Below are 19,207 nucleotides of genomic sequence, written 5' to 3'. Positions count from 1 at the left end.
CCCAATTACACTTACTCCCCGCTTCCTGTTAACCTGCCAATCTTGTAAGATCTACAGTATTGGCAATAATAAAAAAAGTACTGGCCTCTTGATTTTAATTTCTCCATAACTCATTGCGATAAACTTACACTTGAAGAAAATGAAGTATACAAGGAATGACAGGACCCTTAAGAGCATTGGTGTACAGAGGGATCTTGGGGTACAAGCCCATGGCATTGCAAAAGTGATGATACAAATGGATAGGGTGGTGAAGAAGGTGTGCAGCATGCTTACCTTCAACGCTTGGACATTGAGTATAAAAGTTGGCAAGCCACATTATATCTGTATAAAACTGTTGAGCCATATTTGGAGTATTGTGTGTAGTTCTGGTCACCACACTGTGTGTGGAGCCCTTGGAAAGGGTCCAGAAGAAGATATTGTCTGGATTGGAGCATATTAGCTATAAGAAGAGTTGGACAAACTTGAATGCTTTTCGCTAGAGCTTTGAAGGCTGAGGTGGTGCTGATAGAGGTATGTACGGTTATGAGGGGCATGGATAGGGTGCATTGTCAGAGTCTTTTTCCCAGGCTAGAAATGTCAATTAGTGCAGAGTAAAGATTAAAAGTGAGGGGGGAAAAGTTTAAAGAGATATGCGAGCCATATTTTTTATGCAGAGGATGGTATGTACCTGGAATGTGCTGCCAGGGGAAGTGGTAGAAGCGGATACAATAGCGAAATGTAAGAGACATTTAGACAGATCCATGAGCAGACAGGGAACAGGAGGATATGAACCATGTGTGAGCAGATAGGATTAGTTAAGAATGGCATCATGATTGACACAGACACGGTGGGCAGAAGGGTCTGTTCCTCTTCTGTACTGTTCTAAGTTCTGTAGGGATTCAGTGCTGTAACCTTCAGGACCATGAACAAGAGCTTGAATGTGAGTTTTATTGAGCGATAACTCTTCAGCCAAGACAGACTGAATGGTCTCCATCTTGGATGCAGATTTTCTAGGTGTTTCTGTGTGTGCTTTCATCTGAGAAGATTCTGAGCTCTGCTATTCCCAGCCCTGATGCTCTCTGCCTCTTGATCTCTCTTTCTCTTGAAGCCATGCCTAGAAAAGCACAAGGGGAAGAGAGAAGGATAATGAGAGTCGCATTGCTAGAGTTAGATAAGGAAAGATGGAGGATTAAACACCATCATGGACTGATTGGGCCAAGTGGCCTATTTCTATGCTGTAATTGCGTGTAGTCATCATTTGTATCTGATGTACTGTGACATTGTCCACATCTCTCAATTATTGGTGTTCTATATTGTAGTTAAAGATATTTATCACCAGTTACACTTTCAGCCACCCCCTACCCCCAATGATCACAACTTACCCCTTTTAATAAGGAAGTCTGGGAGATAGAACATAGAATCCCTGCAGAGTGCAAACAGGCCCTTCGGCCCAACAAATCCATGCTGACCCTCGAAGCATCCCACCCAGCCCTATCCCCCTCTAACCCATCTGAGCTACACCTGAACATGACAGGCAATTTAGCGTGGCCAATCCATCTAGTCTGCATGTCTTTGGACTGTGGGAGGAAACCAGAGCACCTGGAGGAAACCCACGCAGACACAGAGAACATGCAAACTCCACACAGACAGTCGCCCGAGGGTGGATTTGAACCTGGGTCCCTGGCGCTGTGAGGCAGCAGTGCTAACCACTGAGCCACCGTGCCGCCCCAAATAAGATAAGGATATAAATAAGGAACCTGTAAGTATGTTGTCTGTGAGAATGTATTATGTGTTGCTGCACAGCTTGACTCTTTTTGAAGAGTGCAGTGTACATTACCCTTAACCCAGCAAAGATTGTGCTTTACAGAACTGATTTCAATTGTATATGATGGGTAGCCGAAGAAGAAAACAGCAATGGAATGATGAAATGCTCACTTCCCCATTCACTCTGATAGATGGAATAATAAAGATGCCTCTAACTTTCTCACTAAACGTGGACTTCAAAGGAAAGTTTGCTGGCTGTAATGTCTGTCTGGCCTAGTTGACCCCCTGGGCCAGTTCCAAAAATTTAAACATACCACTCTTCTGCTGCGGTTTGCACAATTCCAGTCCTGTGTGTGTGTGTGCTGATGGCTCTTTCTTGACATCCTACCTCGGAACTTGGAGCCTGAATCCTGGTGATAGGTTTCCAAGAATTCCAGATTGCCTGTGGATAAAGGAAACCCATTGATTGATCCCAGGCGATGCAGTCACTACTTTCCACACCCAGTTGGGCCCTACCTCCAGACTTCACACTTTCTTTGGCGTTACTCAATCAGTCATTACCTCTCTTACTGGAGTGGAACAGTTTGCACAGCCTCTCTACTATCTGCAAGGTCACTGTTCCCCAACAGTTGATTGGGTGTCATGATATTTATCACTTGATGATTAATACTCTTGCCATTGAATCAGATAGTTGTGTGTTCAAGTCCCACTCCAGATGCCTTCATTCAAACTCTACGTTGCTGCTTTAGCATCATACTGAAGGAGCGCTACGTGCAGGAAGGTACATTACCCAGATGAAGCATTAAGCTGAAGCCCCATCAGCCCCCTCAGATGGACACAGAAGACCCAATGATGCCTTTTGAAGAACTTGGTATTATTCTCGGTGTCCTGCCTGATATTTATCCCTCAACTCAGAGTACTGTGGCGGATTATCTAATTGCTATCACATTGCTGTTTGTGGAGCTCGCTTTTGGCAAATTGCCTGCTGCGTTTCCCAAATTACAAGTTCATTCACTGTAAAACATTGTAGATATCCTGAGGCTGTGGAAAGCGTTATATACAACAGATCATTAACAGGTTGCTTATTTGGGACCTGGTATGCACAGATTGGCTGCTACATTTCCGACCTTCTGACAGTGACTGCTGTTCAACAATACTTTAATGGTTGCCTCTCACTTTTGGACATCTTCAAAAATGCTGTGTAATAATAAGCTTATTTTTCTTGTTGTAGATGCAAGCCCTCCCTCCCTTTCTTCTTCCCTGCCTCTGCTCCTTCCTTCCTTTCCCTACTTCCCTCCCTCTTCTCTTTCTTCCTTCCTCACTCTTTCTTTCCTTACCATCTTCCCTCTCTCCCTCTTTTCTTCCCTCCTCTTCTCTTCTTCCTTCCTCTCTTACTTCCTCCCTGTTCTCTTGCTTTCTTCCTTCCTTACTCCCTCCTTCCCATCTTCATCCTTCCTCAGTCCATCATTTCCCCCTCCCTCCCTCAACCCAGCTTTTTGTCTGCAACAGTTTAGTGTCTTTGCATGCTCTCTTGCCCATATCATCCTTGGGTTCATAACTATGCCTCATCACTGTCTTCAACTTTGCTCAGTTTGATCCCGTTTGCAAAATTTTTAAATTTATCCCTGAGCCCAAGGAACAATACATTCACAAAATTACAACAATAAGTCATTCAGCTTCTTCCAGTTCTTTAGTCTTTGATACATCAAAGTTCTGCTGATTTTTCTTTTTCCCCATGAACTAACTCTAAGGTTACTCCACTCCTCATGCACTTCAACATGTCCTTTTTCAACAAAATTTCTGAAGCATCTTCACAAAGGTGCAATATCTGAACTCTGCATTCTGTAGTTTACATACAGCTAGGTTTGTTGATTATGGATAGGAGGTTCAGCACAGTCAAGTTTTAAGGACAGAATATTAACTTCCCCTGTAAACAAAGAAATGGAATGAAAGCCACTTGCCAGTTGATCAATAAGACATTATATAGTTAAAATACTCTCATCGCTATCGTGACATCATGGAGCAATGCTTGTCTTTGTCTCTGTTGGATAACTTGGAGTAAATAAGTGCAAACACACCACATGATCACCATGACCTTTCAGCAAGAAACATGATGACAAATATGTGTATGCTTTTGACAAATCGCCACTTATGAAGCCCATGCCAGTCCACATGGATTGGTTTGAGCAAATATTTCAGACGGATTTGACAGCTTATAGATTGGACCAGTTATGACAGAGCACTGGCCAAAATTGATGGCAGCAAACTGCACTGAGAACGTAGACGCAGAAGCAGACCAATCAGCTCCCTGTGCTTGTTTTACTGTTTAATTAGAGCACCGCTGATCTGTATTCAGCTTCCCTAACGCAGTTCTGTTCTCTATTCCTAAAACAAAACTGTCTATCTCCCTTTTGAAATTTTAAATGGAAGCGAGTGGGCAGGGTTGGGTACCTGCACACAGATCTAGTGCCTGCCTCACAGCAATTCCTTGCTAGAAAGGGGAGAGCTCTGCTCCCTCATTCAGAAGGAAGTCCCACCATACAATGTCTCGCCCTAGCAGCACCAATGGGCAGAGGTGACCATGGCATCCCACCAAGCTAAGGAGCCAAACACATATCCCAGGATTGGGAATCTCAGCCCACATTGGAGAGGTGGGAGGGTAGGATGAGAGGATTGGGGGAACAGGGAAGGGCCAAGTTCTGAAGTCCAATATACTTTTTTTTATTTGAGGGGAGTGTGGTTTCTCTCCAATGGACCTTGGGTCTAGCAAAGGAGATCTGCCAGCCCCCAACGATCACTTGTCCAGATTATTTTGTGGAGTGGGCCCCCACCATCATGAGTACAACACTGGTACCAGCACAGGGACAGCCTTAAATGACCATTATTTCGATACTTGAGGGTCTCTGTGGGCAGGCCATCTCCAAAGAACTTCAGTCAGGACTGGAGGGCAGATGGTAGGAGGGCTACCTCCCCTTGACTTCACAGCCATCAATGCCCCTAATCCAAACCTTCATGTCCATTAATTCAGCAGATCAGCCACCACCAAAACTGAGTGAGGCATTCAACTCATCTGTTGGCCTTTTGAATGGATTCTGATCTGAGACTGGTGTCCTCTGATTTCCCTAGAAATTGCTGACAAAATCTACAACCTGTTCAATGGCTATACAAGCGGAAAGGAGCAACAGACCGCGTACAATACCCTGATGGATCTGGGCCCATCTACCCTGCACCGAGTGTACTACCATTACAACCAGGACTACGAGCACTTTGGAGAATTCACGTGGCGCTGTGAGGACGAATTGGGCCCCAGGTATGTGTAAGCTGGGTGTCAGTCATGGCATGCTGTCTCTCTTCCCTCAAGCTTATTCCTTCACTCATTTCTGACGGTAAAACCGAAGGAAAAATAATGTGAGCAGTGATGATCCAGTCCATGTGAGAGAGAGACAGAGGAAACACTGTTGATGTTAAATGGGAGTCATGAGTTTCACAATCATCTTCGCCTATCAAGCAGCAGGACCCAAGGTTCTTTTCAGCCAGGGCTTGGGGAGGGAAGACTAGTTGATAGAGAATTGGATCTGGCTCATGAAATGATTGGCTTGCACAGAGAGTGATCCCTCGCGTACGAATGAAATGGTCACGGTCATGCATTTTTGATAAACATCAATAATAGACTCTTCAAACAGGGACACAAAGTAATTGAATACACAGATTGCATTGGAGGAAGAGCAATTAATTCTAACCACGCCTGAAGAAGCACATGATGTATAAGGCTTAGACTTAACTGTATTGACTGCCCACTGAGTGTGCTTGCTCTGTTTCAGTGTCATTTTAGACTGCTTTTGATGTCATTCTGCACGGTTAGAATTGTGAGAAATGAAGTTAATGAGAAATGGAAATGGTGTGTAACATAAATCAGTCTTGTTATTGCCAGTTTTGCACTGACACAAAAAGCAATTTCCCTCTTGTCTGTAGTCTTTACCAATGACACAGGTCAGTTAGGAGGTGGCAATGAGAGATTGGATTATTGACCCAGTAGAATGGAGAAACCCTGAATCAAATGTAAATTCTTACCTCCAATTGCCTAAGATTTGACATCCAGTATTTATGGTGAAGTGCCAGAAATAATTTCGAACAAACTGTGGAGGCACAGTTGGAGTGGGATGGAGGCAAATGGGTGGGGATTATCCACTTCTTTGCAGCTCGGCTTTTTTTGTCAAAGGTTGCTTGCTTTTAGATTGGCACATATCAGAGGAAAGAGAGCAAAGTCATTTCCAAGGAAAACTTTGTTAATTACTGTATAACATCCCCATCGTGGGTATCAGTAAAAGTGGTTTTGAACATAGTGCTTTGGAAAGCATGTTGTAAAAATTCCAGATTAATTATACGTACCCATATGGAAAAATCAGGAATTTCTTGAACTGCTGTCATCTTTGATTATATTTCACAAGCGAGACTGTTTCTGGAAAAATTCTGTACTTAGTGAGAACAGTTTGTAACTTGGGGCCCTGTTAGATTTTCTCAGAAATCGATGTCTTTTTTAATCCATGACTGCTAACAATTCCAAAGAATTCCTTGGGAAGACTTTTGTTTTTAAATTCTGCATTGCGCATTAGAGTTTTGAAAGAAAAAAATCATTAGGTCAATTAACTATATGGAATGACTATCATTTGTGATAGTGACTCTCCACCACTGAAGTATGCTTGGCTAAATGCCTATAATCGTTAAATGGGCTTTGTCAGTGATCAGTTCATCCCCCGGTGTCTGAATGTCCTCTCTTGGAATTTCTCTGGTGATGTGGCAATACTATAGCTTTAAGTAGTGTACTTTGTCCTTTTTCTTTAATGAAGAGAGGTTGAGATCAGACGTGCTGTTTGGTCTGCTTCCAAGCCCATAAAGAAAGAAGCTTGTGAGGCCTTGGGTTTTTGTTTCTAAGGTTGCAACATTAGAAGCAGCCTGAATGGGTGGAGTCAAGCTCCTACAGAACCAGGATTTTAAGTTTTAGTTTTTCATCAGCAGTTGCTGGGGTCTTGAAGCTGCAATGCATCTCTCCCAGCTACTCTCTCTCTCCATCAGAATTTTCTCTTGATGTTTTCCCTCCTGGACTGAGAGAAATGCATGTGAGAAAATCTATTTTATTTAACTTTCCTTTCCCCAAGCATTTGTTTAAAGGATGTTACGACTTTGGAACAATTATATATGTATATAATTTTGTTAACCATTTCAATAGAATTCAGTTAAGCCTATTCCTTTCATATATTTTTCCTTTAGTCTGCATTTTAACCGCAGTTTTAAAATAAAGTGTATTTTGCTAATGTTGAGTAGTTTGACCAATCAAATTGCATCTGGAATGCAACACATTATACTTACCTCTAAAATGAGTAAAAGTAGGCTATCTTGTTAATATATTTGAGGATGTTTGGTCTGGTCTCTAGCCTCAACCAAGGAGCAAAAAACATTAGTTGGTGTCATATATAGACCCCCAAACTGCAGTGGTGATATCGAGAATGGCATTATACAGGAAATTAGAGATGCATGTGATAAGGGAATATTGGTGAATGTGGGCAATTTTAATCTGCACATAGATTGGGCAAATCAAATTAGCCACAATGCCTTCTAGCAGGATTTCCTGGAGTGTATACAGGATGGTTTTCTTGACCAATATGTGGAGGAACCAACTAGAGAGCAGGCCATTTTTGACCGGGTAATGTAATGAGAAGGGAACCATCGTCAATCTAGCTGTGTGAGACCCCTTGGGGAAGAGCGACCATAACATGACAGAATTTATCAAGATGGAGAGTTAGATGGTTGATTCGTAGACTAGCGTGCTGAGCCTTAATAAAGGAAACTACGAGGATATGAGGTATGAATCATGGAGGTCTTGGTGCTGCTGGTCAGATCTACCTTTGGCCTGAGAATTGGAGAGAGCCATTGTTGAATGTGTCCTTTGTTAACTAATGCGTGCTGTCATTTTCAAAAGGCCTAGTCCTGTGAGTTTCTATGACACATTGGCTTCTCCAAAATGAACTTTGCAGTAAATTTTCTCCAGGCCAAGTTCAATCAGGCAATAGGCAGATGCTGGTCAAAACACTGTCCTCAACAGTGAAGTTGAACAGTCTCAGGATTCCTTTCTGACAGGGCTGGGAAGCTGTTGTGTAACCTGGAAATTTGATTGTGTGACAACAGTTGCTATTTTCGGACGTCATAGAACTCTTCCTGCAATATCACTAAAGAAGAGGAAATGGAAACTCACTAACTGTGAAAATGCAAAGATTGAAACCGCCCCAGGGCTAGCAAACTTATTTTGTTTTTGAGAAAAACGTTACCAAGTTGCCAAATCCTGTTTCGGAATCCAGACTTGTTTGCATCTCTTCCATCATGAAAATAATTCTGTTAGAAAGTTGCAACTTCAGGTCTCAGGCCAGGACTCAATCTTGGCTGATGTTCTAATACAGGACTCAGATGTGTTATCCTTTGGGAGGGTGAGTCAAGTCAAACCCCCCAGTTTGCCCATATAGATGGCTATTAAGGATGCCATGGAGTGGCCTTCTGGAAAAATTCTATAAAATATTCACCACCCAAAATACTCATTAACTGCTCATTCATCTGGTTATTGTTTGTAGCATGTTGGCACTTAGTGGATTCAGAAGAAGAGAGGAGACCTTATTGAAGAACAGCAAACTTTATCAACTGGCACTCTTGATATCAAAAGTTATAAACCTCAAATACCTCAATCTGCAGCCATGCTGGAGTATTTATGCTATCAATCAAGTATAACAGTGATGCATAACATTGCTAATTCTTAGAATCCCTACAGTGTGGAAACAGGCCGTTCAGCCCAACAACTCCTTGGAGCATCCCACCCAGACTCATTACCCAAAACCCACATAATCTACATATCCCTGAACACTACGGGCAATTTAGCATGGCCAATCCACTTAGCCTGCACATCTTTGGACCATGGGAAGATACCAGAGTACCCAGAGGAAACCCAGCAGACACAGGGAGAATGTGCAAACTCCACACAGACTGTCACCTAAGGCTGGAATTGAACCCTGGTCCCTGATGCTGTGAGGCAGCAGTGCTAGTCACTGAGTCACCATGCTTTTCCTTGCTGTGTTTTGATTTAAGGAGGAGTGTTGTTTTTTTTTGAGGGACATTGATGTCTTAAAGCTTTGCTTGGTCAGGATTTACTGTGGTTATATGTATGTCTTGATTATCTGAAATATTTGATCAAGTGGCACATTCCTGGTCCCACAGGTGACAGTTAATAAAATGCTTGCTGTATGTAACATTCTCAGGGGCTTAACAGGATAGAAGTTCATTTGCTGAAACCATCATCTATGTCTTCCTTGCTTCCAGATTTAACTATTCCACTGTTCTCCTGTCTGACCTTTCATCGTCTGTAAATTGCAATCCTCAAAACCCTGCTGGCCATGTAGTATCTAGCCTGGTGATGCTGCAGTTTTAAAATTTGTTGATTTTGTTTTATTCAAAATCCTTTCTGCACTTCACCTCTTCCTATCCCCTCCTGCAGCTCTCTGAGATCACAAAAAGTTGACCTGATGCATATCTCACGAGTTTCATCATGTCCTGTTACGAGCACTGTTTCAATTCCCCTGCACCTGAACACTGGAACTCCCTGTCTTCAAAACATTGCCTGTCTCTCCTTCTTCAAGATGTTTCTCACAGCCTAACTCTTTGACCCAGCTTTTGGTCGTCTTCATAACGTGGCTCAAATTTTGTTTCACAACACTCCTGTGAAATGTCCTCCTTAGGACATTTAGTTAATGTACAGGTATAAGTATGCAGCCTGCAGCAGCAGTGCTTGTGTCTTTATTTATAAACTAATAAGGAAGTGTGAATCCAATTTTGTGCAATCTGAAGTGCAACAAGTAAAATACAATCGATTTCCTGTTGTGTTAATGAAACATTAATGTTCTGCTGTGAGAGGTATATTCACAGCCTTTGGTGAACGTGTTCAGTGATTGCCCATCACAGTAAGCAAGTTGCAAAAATAATAGTTACTGTCTCTCAAGCCAGGTTTCACTGTAGGACCTGACTTGCTCATGTTACCATCATAACAATCGGTACAGCCTGTTCTTGTCCCAGAACTGGTGCCAGCCCTGCAGCCATGTGTTAATACTCCTGGTCTGTCTGTTCCTCTGCATGGTTCTCAGATACTGATCCAGATGTTATTACCTTCAAGGCCCTGCTTTTTAATTTTTTTCTTCAGCAGAACCTCCTTCCTGATCCTACGCATATTGATTGTTCCAATGTGGACGAGAACTGCTGGTTTTAACCAACACCCACCCACCACACATACACATATATGCATGTGTGCACAGCCCTTAGGATAACATTGCTTTCTATTCAGTTTGCTCTGAACCTTATTGTATACAACCTGTACCAAAACTCTGTGTCATTGTAAATCTTGACTTCATGACTCACCTGAAAGATGGGACCTGCAACGTTATAGCTTCTGCCCCCACACAACACCAGCATTTCGGCACATATTATTTACTTGTGTTTCTGGAGTGGGACTGAGCCCATGACCTTTGGCTTCACAGACAGAGTATTATTCTCGAGCCAAATCTGACCAAGTCATTGTACCATCCTTTTATATTCCATTGAATGTGATACTCAGTTATGTTAATGATCCCAATGTTAATGAATGCTGAAATACGTAATTTATTTTCTATATCTCATTTGTCAATCTTAGAACAAGTGAACCCTGCCATTGTTACTTACGCCGTAGTTGTTTCTTTAACTTCTATGTTTGAACTTAATCATATTTTGTTGAATTTCTATCTGTATTTAAGCCCTTTCTTCACTGTTTGCTGTAAATTCCTAATCTGTGTATGTAACTGAAAGTTAACCCAAAAAAACTTTTAAAAATAACCTCTCATTTCTCTCTGTCATACTTCTAATCCCTCCCTCTCACTACTCCCCCTCTTCTTCATCTCCTCGTTCTGTCTTCACTACTTTATTTCTCTTGCTCCCACTCTTTTACTGTCCAACTGTTTCTTCTACCTGCCACCTTCCCCTCATCTCTCCTTGCCACTGTTGCCTCATTCTCTTCTCTGCTTCATCCATCTTCTCCCATTCCTCTATCCATCTCATACTATCCCCTTCTGCTCTGTTTCTTTATCATTCATTTATCCCCCTTATTGCCTTCTTTCCTTTTATAGCCTTTCTCCCACACTCTCCTCCCCTCTCTTATTTCTTGTTGCCTCCCTCTTTATTTTTCCTGACTTCCTTATCTCACTGTCTACTTCTGTGTGTCTCTCTCTAACCTTTCCTGTTTGCCTCGCCTGGTTCTCAGATACTGATCCAGATGTTATTACCTTCAAGGCCCTGCTTTTTAATTTTTTTCTTCGCCTATAGGAAAGCTGGCCTGATCCTATCCAAATTGGAGGAGCTCAGCAGCTGGTGCAGGAGTCTACTGCGAGAGCCCAAGATCATCCTGCGGCGAATCTCCTTGAAGTACCTCTCGTGTCAGTACAGCGAAATGAAGCGTTCAGGAATAAACTGGCAAGACCTGAGCACCGAGGTGAAGAAGATCTGTGAGGAACAGTTCCTGACGGTGCTGTACAATGACTATGGGGAGCATAAGGAGTTCTGACCGAGGAATGCCCTTTGTGCCTATTCCCCACACCTACTGCCCCGCCCCCCCCAACCCCACCCCCTTGCCACTTTCTTCGGCTGTTCCGTACGCCATCCACACAGCCCTCTTGGGTGAAATGTTGCTCGGCCCCCTGCAGTTGTTTTGTAGAGATCATTGTTAACCCCAGGCTCAGTTCTGGTCTGGCTGTAAAACTCTGAATCCGTTTGATGTGTCAGCCAAACATGGAGAATTGTGTTTGATTTTTAACTTCTTTCACTGGAAGCTGGAAGGATTGGCAGGAAGAATGAGACAGTGATGATAATGTTTGTGTAATGTGTATTCCCATTGCTGAGGTTGTTGTAGGCGAAAACATCTATCATATATCGGTGTTCTGCTGCAGACATTTGACTTGTTGTAGATTAGCAGTGTTGTATTTAACACGCAGTGGTCCTTAAGAGAAGGATCCTTTCTCAAAACCAAGGCTGCCCGGTCAGCGATATGAAGTTGGGTTTTCAGTTGACCTCAAGCGTTGGTTGGTTCTGGATAAATTCTGATAAATTTCTCCCCTGGTTTATATCATTCTCGAGGATAGTCTGTGTTACCAGTATTTCATCCTTTAGAATGATGGAAGTTATGTGGCGTTGGGTTAATGAAGCATTGTGTTATCCACCTTAGAGAGGGCTTGTTATAGCATCCCGTGCTCCATTGTAGAGGAAGTTCCTGTAGCACATAGTTCCTGATCTATCAAGAGGTTTAAATATGGCACCTGACGCTTTCCATTAGTAAGAGGTAACCTAGTTCCCCCTGACCTCTATAATTTGGTTTAGAATTAATGTTGCATGCTATAAGTAAATTGAAATACTTGATCTTTTGTTGTTCAACTTGTATTTTGGGAAATATTCAGGCAGCTTACTGAAAAGCCAAACTCTGATCCAGTACTCGGATTGGTGGTAATTCTAGTTGTCTTTCCCATTGCCACCGTAGACCCGCACGTGCACACATGCACACAAGCGTGCATGCACACATGCGGACCCCACTCTGTCAGTATCCTGGGCCACAAAGATAACCTTCAATTTCTTTTCACCCCTACAGCTAATCTTCAGAATGCTCTCCCTCCTCAACTGCAATAAGAAATGCGAGGAGCTTTGTCACTAAGATTCAGACAATCTGATCAGCTGCCTCACCTCCTCCAGTCCAATGGGCCAAATGTCATCTTTAGGAAAAAAAACCCCTCCCCATCCCACTCGCCTCTTCCCTGACCAAGCCAGAACTTTCCCTATTTCTGCTGAACAGCTGACGACACAATTTCTCTTCATGCTTTCCCCTCCCCAACTCTCAGATCTGCTACTGTCAACTGCTCAGTCTCCTCCCAATCTCCTTCAAATCTGCTGTTACCATACCCCGTCCCCATCTCCTTTCTTGACTCCTCTGTCTTTCCAAAATATTGTTCCATATTCAATCTCCTTTTCCATTCCAAAGTCCATGAATGTGTTAGCTCTGCAAACCTGGGCTAACCTTTTCCTCAGTGCTGTGTTTAAACACCTTCAGTTGGGTTTCTCTGTACTCTCTCTTGTTTTCCAAAAGCCACAGACTACATCCTTCATGATGTGTGGCCATTGTGAACTCTTCCTCCCCAGCCTTTTTGAAGTTCCTGCAGCCTTTAACATAACTTGATCACACCATCTTCTTCCAACACTTGTCCTCCAGCCTCCCGCTTGTTAGGACAGCCTCCTGCTATTCTTAACCAACTTAGGCTCGAAGGTCATCTGCGATGGTTGTTTTTCTAATTCGGTTAGCTCTGGTGAATCCTGGGTTTCACCTATCTCCTATTTCAGACTGCATTTTGAAGACCTCATCTCGAAAAGGCACTCTGCCGCACCTCGCTCTCAATTCTGTCATGTCTCTGAATGTGCTCAGTGCTCGGAATGAGATAAGCAGAAATATTCTCCAACTAATTCTCAGGAAAATCCAAGCCATGGGAGTCAACCTGATCATCAGCTGAAACCCCATCCGCAGCTTTGTTATTGATGATTCCAATGTGCCCCCAACAAGTCTTCAATCTTTTAGTCTCCTGTCCCTCGCTTTTCTATTCTCATCGTGTGCGCACCGCATACACGTGCGCACACACACACACACACACACACACTCTCTCTCACACACACAAACACAGAGAGAGAGAGAGAGAGAGAGAGAGAGACAAGTGATCCATCAGCCTTCAAGAATTGAGTCCTTGTTTTCCAGCTCTTCCATGGCCTTTGCTCCACTCCACCCACTTCTCTCTGGTCCAGCAATGCTCTGATATCGTCCATCCCGTTCTGTTGACTCCTATATTCTCAATTTTCATACTCCCTTCGTTGGCAACTGTGTCTTCACCTGACGAGGCCCTAAAATTTTCAGTTCTTAACTCCTTTCAATCCTTTCAAGACATTGCTTAAAATCTAGCTCTGCGATTTCACCTGTCTTTAAAAAAAAACACCTCGTGTGGCTCAGTGCCAAATGTTGGAGAGCACTCCTGTGTTGCACCAGGGGTTGAAAAAGGCCCTATATGATGATGCACGTTGTTTTCACACGATATGGCCCAGTTAATACTTGTGAATTTCTCAATCCCAATAGAAAGAACAGAATGCTGCGTATCAAGAGGGCAGGGGAGCATGGGGTACAAACAGCAGGAATAGGCCATTCAACCCCTTGAGCTTTCCTCTCCATTTCATACCATCACGGCTGATTTCATCTCAGCTTCAACTCTACTTCCCTGCCTGCTCTCTGAAATCCTTCAACCTGTTCGGGATCCCAAAGGCAATTAACCAAACATGTGAAAAGGAAAGTTACTGCCCTTTAATCAGTTTAACTGTGTTTCTTCCTGTTGATTCACCACCGCTGAAGACACAGCAGTGAATAAACTGGTCTGTCTGGTTAAATTATTACAAAGCCATCAGGGACTGGACTACTGAGGAGAAACAGGTTTATTTTGTGTGCTGGAAATGAGATGTACTAAATTCTGTCATTCATAAAAATTAAGCAGGGCTATCATATCACTTGACCACGTCTCCTGAAAGAGGGTGAACATGGTGCTGACTGGGCCATCTTGTGGAAATGGGGTCGGTAGAGCAGAGTTACGATTACAGTGATGCCTTAACTTGTTCACTAGGCGGACCGCTCGAGTCAGAAGACTTCCTGACTGGTCAAAGCTTTCCCAGTAAAATTACCCTGAAATGTCAGACCTTCCTGTCTGGGACATGTGAGACAGAGTGGGGCCACTGGAAGGAGCACAGGGTCAGTCGAAGGCCCGGCTCAGTTGTCCGCAACTCCATGGCAATTGTTTCAGAAGTTGTTAAGCCATCTTATACTCATTCACTACATCTCCTTCACTGTATCCTCCCTGAAGCCCCCTTCCATGTGCCAACACAATGCCAACCCCTACTGTGCCCTATCCGTAGCCACTCACCCAGTATCCACCATAGGCAGACCTCATGAGGATGAATAAAAGCTAAACTTCTAATAACCCAAAATAGTTCACCCTCCTGCATGACGGTTAATAAAATTCATCGAATCCATTCACAGAGGCTTAAAATCTCCTGAAGGGATTGGAAGAACATGTTCTTAAAAACAAATTTCTATCTGGACTTCATATCAAAGACAGCTAATCTTTTAATATTTGAACTTTCAATCAGTCTATGAACTCAGAAAACCCTGCTGAGACAATGGTAGCTTGTGAAATTCAACTGAAATAAATCCCCTTGGTATCCAGCATATAAGGGGAATGTGGGGCAGCGGGAGGTGAGGGGAGGGTGGGTGCCTGTTACATGAATGTGCAAATTGCAGGACCATTCAGAAACACCATCGATGAGGTTTATTCAAAAAGAGTGTGTTTTGTGTGTGTGTGTGTGTGTGTGTGTGTGTGTGTGTGTCTGTCTGTCTGTCTGTCTGTCTGTCTGCCTGTGTGACAGGAAGAGAGACAGGCAACTAAATTATCAATTCCCAGAGCGAGGAAACCTGCATCCATTGATTGTTCTGCGTGAGAATTCTGGATAACAGGATAATAGAGACTCCACCTTGTATGTGGTAATGTCAATCGAAAACTTCATCAAAATGGATGTGACCAGATGCCCTTATGTTTTTATTTTGTGACCTTCAACAGATGGGCTTTCAATCGAAACAGTCTTGCAGGGATTATTTTAACTCTCACTGACAGCTGCAGCCTGTTTTATTTTTAAACTTTAAAGAGCAGAGGACCCTACGCAACAACTAAAATGCAATCTGTTTGGACTAAGGCATAAAGGTCAAATGACCCTCTTAGTTTGGTTCCTGTTTGTGCATGTCATGACCACCCCTTTCGGCAAAACTAGGCTTCATTAGAAATGAGGGTGCCACTGGGCACAATGATCTTGAAGTGCAGAGTCTTCCAAACTCTGCAAAAATCCAGCACTCTGAGCAACCTCTGGTTTCAAATCTCGTGCTCAGTACCTCATTTGACATTGTTACTTTAACACTACTATCCTGTCCAAAAGCTGCAGCAATCCAGTGGGTGATGTTCCACATCCTGCCCTTCTGTAATTGCAAACATATCCTCGCTGGCTTCTCATACTGAAACAATTCTTCAAGCATTCTTCAGCATGCAGATTAGATTAGATTAGTGGATTCCTCACTCCCATTAAGTCTATTTACACATAGATAGGTGCATGATCTACAATTAAGTGTTTTAATATTTATTCAGAATAAGCTTTTTTATACAAGATTGCCAACTTTTAAGATTATCAAGGGTATGGTTACTCAAAGGTGTCACGTGATAGCATTTTACACTGCTCTTCGTTAGAACAAGTTAACAGACCACTAACAATTTATTAACCATCAAAAGATAAACCAGTGAAAGCTGGTAGTCTGGCTGTTCCTATTAAAATGCTGCATTCCTCAAACCAAAGCTAGCCACAGTACTGAAAATGTCAACATGCAGGATAGAGCAGGAGACCTTCCACTTGTATAGAACTGTAATCTGTTGCACTTTATTCATTAAATCACTTATGTTTCTGTAAAAGTCACTGGTAGCCACATTATAAACTTGCTCAGATAGCCCAGTGATTTAATCAGCCTTTCCCCCTATTCTCATATAAGCCACATTGAAACCTTCTCTGTCCAACTGTGCAGCAGCAACATTTTGTTGGAGCATTGTTGTTTTATAGGCGTGAAAGCCCAAGCGTTACTGCACTCTGTGCTTTATGGCAATGTTAACAGGATGTTGAGAATGTGACAATTTCCTTGCTGCTCTTAAACACTTCTTTGCAGAATACATAAGTAGTCACTTTGTTGCTGCCTCCGACATCACTGCCCCCATTTACAAAGTCAGCCGATATTTGATGTCTGATTTCTGTGCCTCTTTGTGTAACCATGATATTGTTCATTTTACCTCGGTATTTTGGTGATTGTGATGCATATAGGCTTCCCATTTGGACACACCATTGAGCTTGACTTGTTTTGTTTCCTTCTGATCCCTGTTCTTTTTTATCCTATCCCGGATTCTCCTTTCACAGCATCCTCCTATTCCCTCCAGACCCACTCCTGCCATTGTCACCCCCTCTTCTCGGTTCTCCTGTACACCCTTCAATGGGTTAGCCTGCTACTGGCAGCCACCTCTTGGCTTTGGCTTCCTTATGTGCGTGTGTGTCTTTGATTGATCCCTGGCTTCTGTTGGCCCTTGTCCACAAGTCTGTAAACACTTTCTTGATCAGTAGAACTACTGCTCTCTCCTTGGTTATTGTTACTTAAGATCTGCATTACAGAGATCAAATGCTAATTTATGAGTAAAACCATTGCCCCCAATCAGGAAAGCTAAACAAGAAGCCAGTGATTGAGTTCAAGGGGTAAACCTTTGACCTCTCCTAAAGTCCTGATGTTTACAGCCCATGTGTCTTTTAACTTGAAGATTAATGTTGTGCGTTTAAGATTAATAAGGCATTCCTTGCGAAACAGCACTCTGAGAAGCAACATTGGCCAGCACTCTTTGACTATCTGTTGGTTTGGAGTCAAACAAAAGTTGTTATCCAGGGTATATTGGTCTGTATGAGACACCATTGTCTCTGTGTCACATTTTGAACTGTCTCCTATAAGAATTCTGAGGAGTTGTTTCTGTGACATTCCTGTTTAAAATAAGGAGGTCGATTCTAAAGCTCCATGCAGTTTCCTCCTCATAAATTCTCCAGTTAAATATGGTGGAAACACGAGTGTTGCATGATCCCTGCTTGTGAACGTAGTGGGCAGAGCCAAATAAAAACTTTTTACTATCATGTGTTCTGTTAAAACAAATCCTGCTTTAAGTAACAGCTAGTATTTAACAACACAACCCACTTGGATCTCTCAACTTTCTTGTGTAACCTTTGCATTGTTAAATAGTCAGATATTCTATTGACAGCTTTAGCCCACAGAACAAGCAGGTACAGAATGACATTTGCATACTAGAACTGTGACCCATGTTACACACGTGCTACTGTCCGATAGTTTCAGAGGCTTCTTCCTCTCTCCCGCTTCCTAACGAAATCTGTTTTTGCATTTCCTCATCAGAAGAAAAAGATGGCAAGTTTAAAATAACTGAGCACACACAACAGGAAACCTCAACATATTTAACCCTCAGACTCAAATCAACCAAGGGTTTTTTCCCTAACACAGCACTTTTGTTAAGGCAAAGCAATTCTGCAGTGAACATCTTATTTCGTTAATAAGGACTGGTTGTTATTGGTAAGGATGTTAACTATTTAAAGCTGATGTCAATGCACATACAGGCGTGCATCAATAAAGCAGTCGGAGGTCTCCTAGTCTTCAATCCCTCGGTATTACATTTGCACTGCACTAGAGCAAGCTGCAGAGTGAATGCTTTCATCGATCAGGTGAGTTGTGACTATCTTCAATGTGTAACGGCTGTTTTAAACTCGTGAGTAAATGTTTGGATACAGAGTCATTTTAAAATGAAATGTAGTTGTTTGTTCTGAGTTTTGATAATGCAGGTATGCAGTGTAATATGTGCTGATGTAAAATGAGAGCTGTGATCAAGTGATGTGCACACGTTGGTCATTGTTTCCTTGAATCCACTGGCTGATAAACATAAAATATTGATTCTGAGATTTCCTGGTTCCTGATTTATTGCATGTTGTTGCTAAGGCTGTGCTGCAACTTGCCTCAATGCTGCATTACCTCCAGCGGCAACTTCAACTGAGGGCTCAACGACACTCAGTATTGTGACATGGTGAACTTGGAGCAATTAAGATGAAGAGACTTGAACGAGAAGCTCATGGTGAACTAAAGCTTGGGAATACTTGTTTGTTTTTCCTTCTGTGCTGCTGTTTATGATGAGATTGCTCATGCTCTTAAGTCCGTGCTACAAGAGCTGATAACCGTTTGCTAGCAGGGAGCACGAATTCATCATACAAATGCTAATTGACACTAGGTGGCACTGTGGAACCTAGATTCAAATCTGGCTCACACTGGAGGAGATGGATTCTTCTCTTCCCTGGAAGAATGGCATTTTGCAATGGGGAAGGTGGTCACTATTGATGTCCAGCTCTCACAGGAGAGACTGAAGCGATAAGTACAATGTGATGTTACTGTAGAGGGGAGAAATGTTAACCCTGTTTCCCTGTCTGTGGATGCTGCCAGACCCGCTGAGTTTCTCCAGCAATTTCACTTCATTCAGATTTTCAGCATCTGCAGTACTTAGCTTTGATACAAAAAGCAGGTTATCTACTCATTATCTCGTCGTTCTTAATGGGTGCTAAACACAAATTAGCTGCTGAATGTCCTACACTTCAACAGCGACTCCGCTTCAAAAAGTGTTGAATTGGCTGTAAAATGTTTTGAGATCTCCAGCCATGAGTA

The 19,207-nt window shown here is 42.7% G+C and overlaps 2 protein-coding genes across 2 annotated transcripts in view; one reads left to right on the top strand and one right to left on the bottom strand.

Moving 5' to 3' along the window:
* The window catches only part of astn1 (astrotactin 1), a 1,971,124-nt gene extending 1,952,673 nt beyond the window's left edge, over nt 1-18,451 (top strand). The window contains exons 22-23 of the mRNA XM_048538653.2: nt 4,870-5,053; nt 11,128-18,451. Of these exons, the coding sequence (XP_048394610.1) occupies nt 4,870-5,053; nt 11,128-11,365 (422 nt within the window). The 3' untranslated portion in view covers nt 11,366-18,451. The remainder of the gene's footprint in view (nt 1-4,869; nt 5,054-11,127) is intronic.
* pappa2 (pappalysin 2) overlaps nt 996-19,207 on the bottom strand; it is a 525,171-nt gene continuing 506,959 nt past the window's right edge. The window contains exons 22-23 of the mRNA XM_059647765.1: nt 2,058-2,185; nt 996-1,093 (exon numbers count right to left, since the gene is read on the bottom strand). Of these exons, the coding sequence (XP_059503748.1) occupies nt 1,012-1,093; nt 2,058-2,185 (210 nt within the window). The 3' untranslated portion in view covers nt 996-1,011. The remainder of the gene's footprint in view (nt 1,094-2,057; nt 2,186-19,207) is intronic.

This window comes from Stegostoma tigrinum, chromosome 8 (genome assembly GCF_030684315.1).
Source record: "Stegostoma tigrinum isolate sSteTig4 chromosome 8, sSteTig4.hap1, whole genome shotgun sequence".
Lineage (NCBI taxonomy): Eukaryota > Metazoa > Chordata > Chondrichthyes > Orectolobiformes > Stegostomatidae > Stegostoma > Stegostoma tigrinum.
This window is presented reverse-complemented; position numbering and strand designations above follow the sequence as displayed.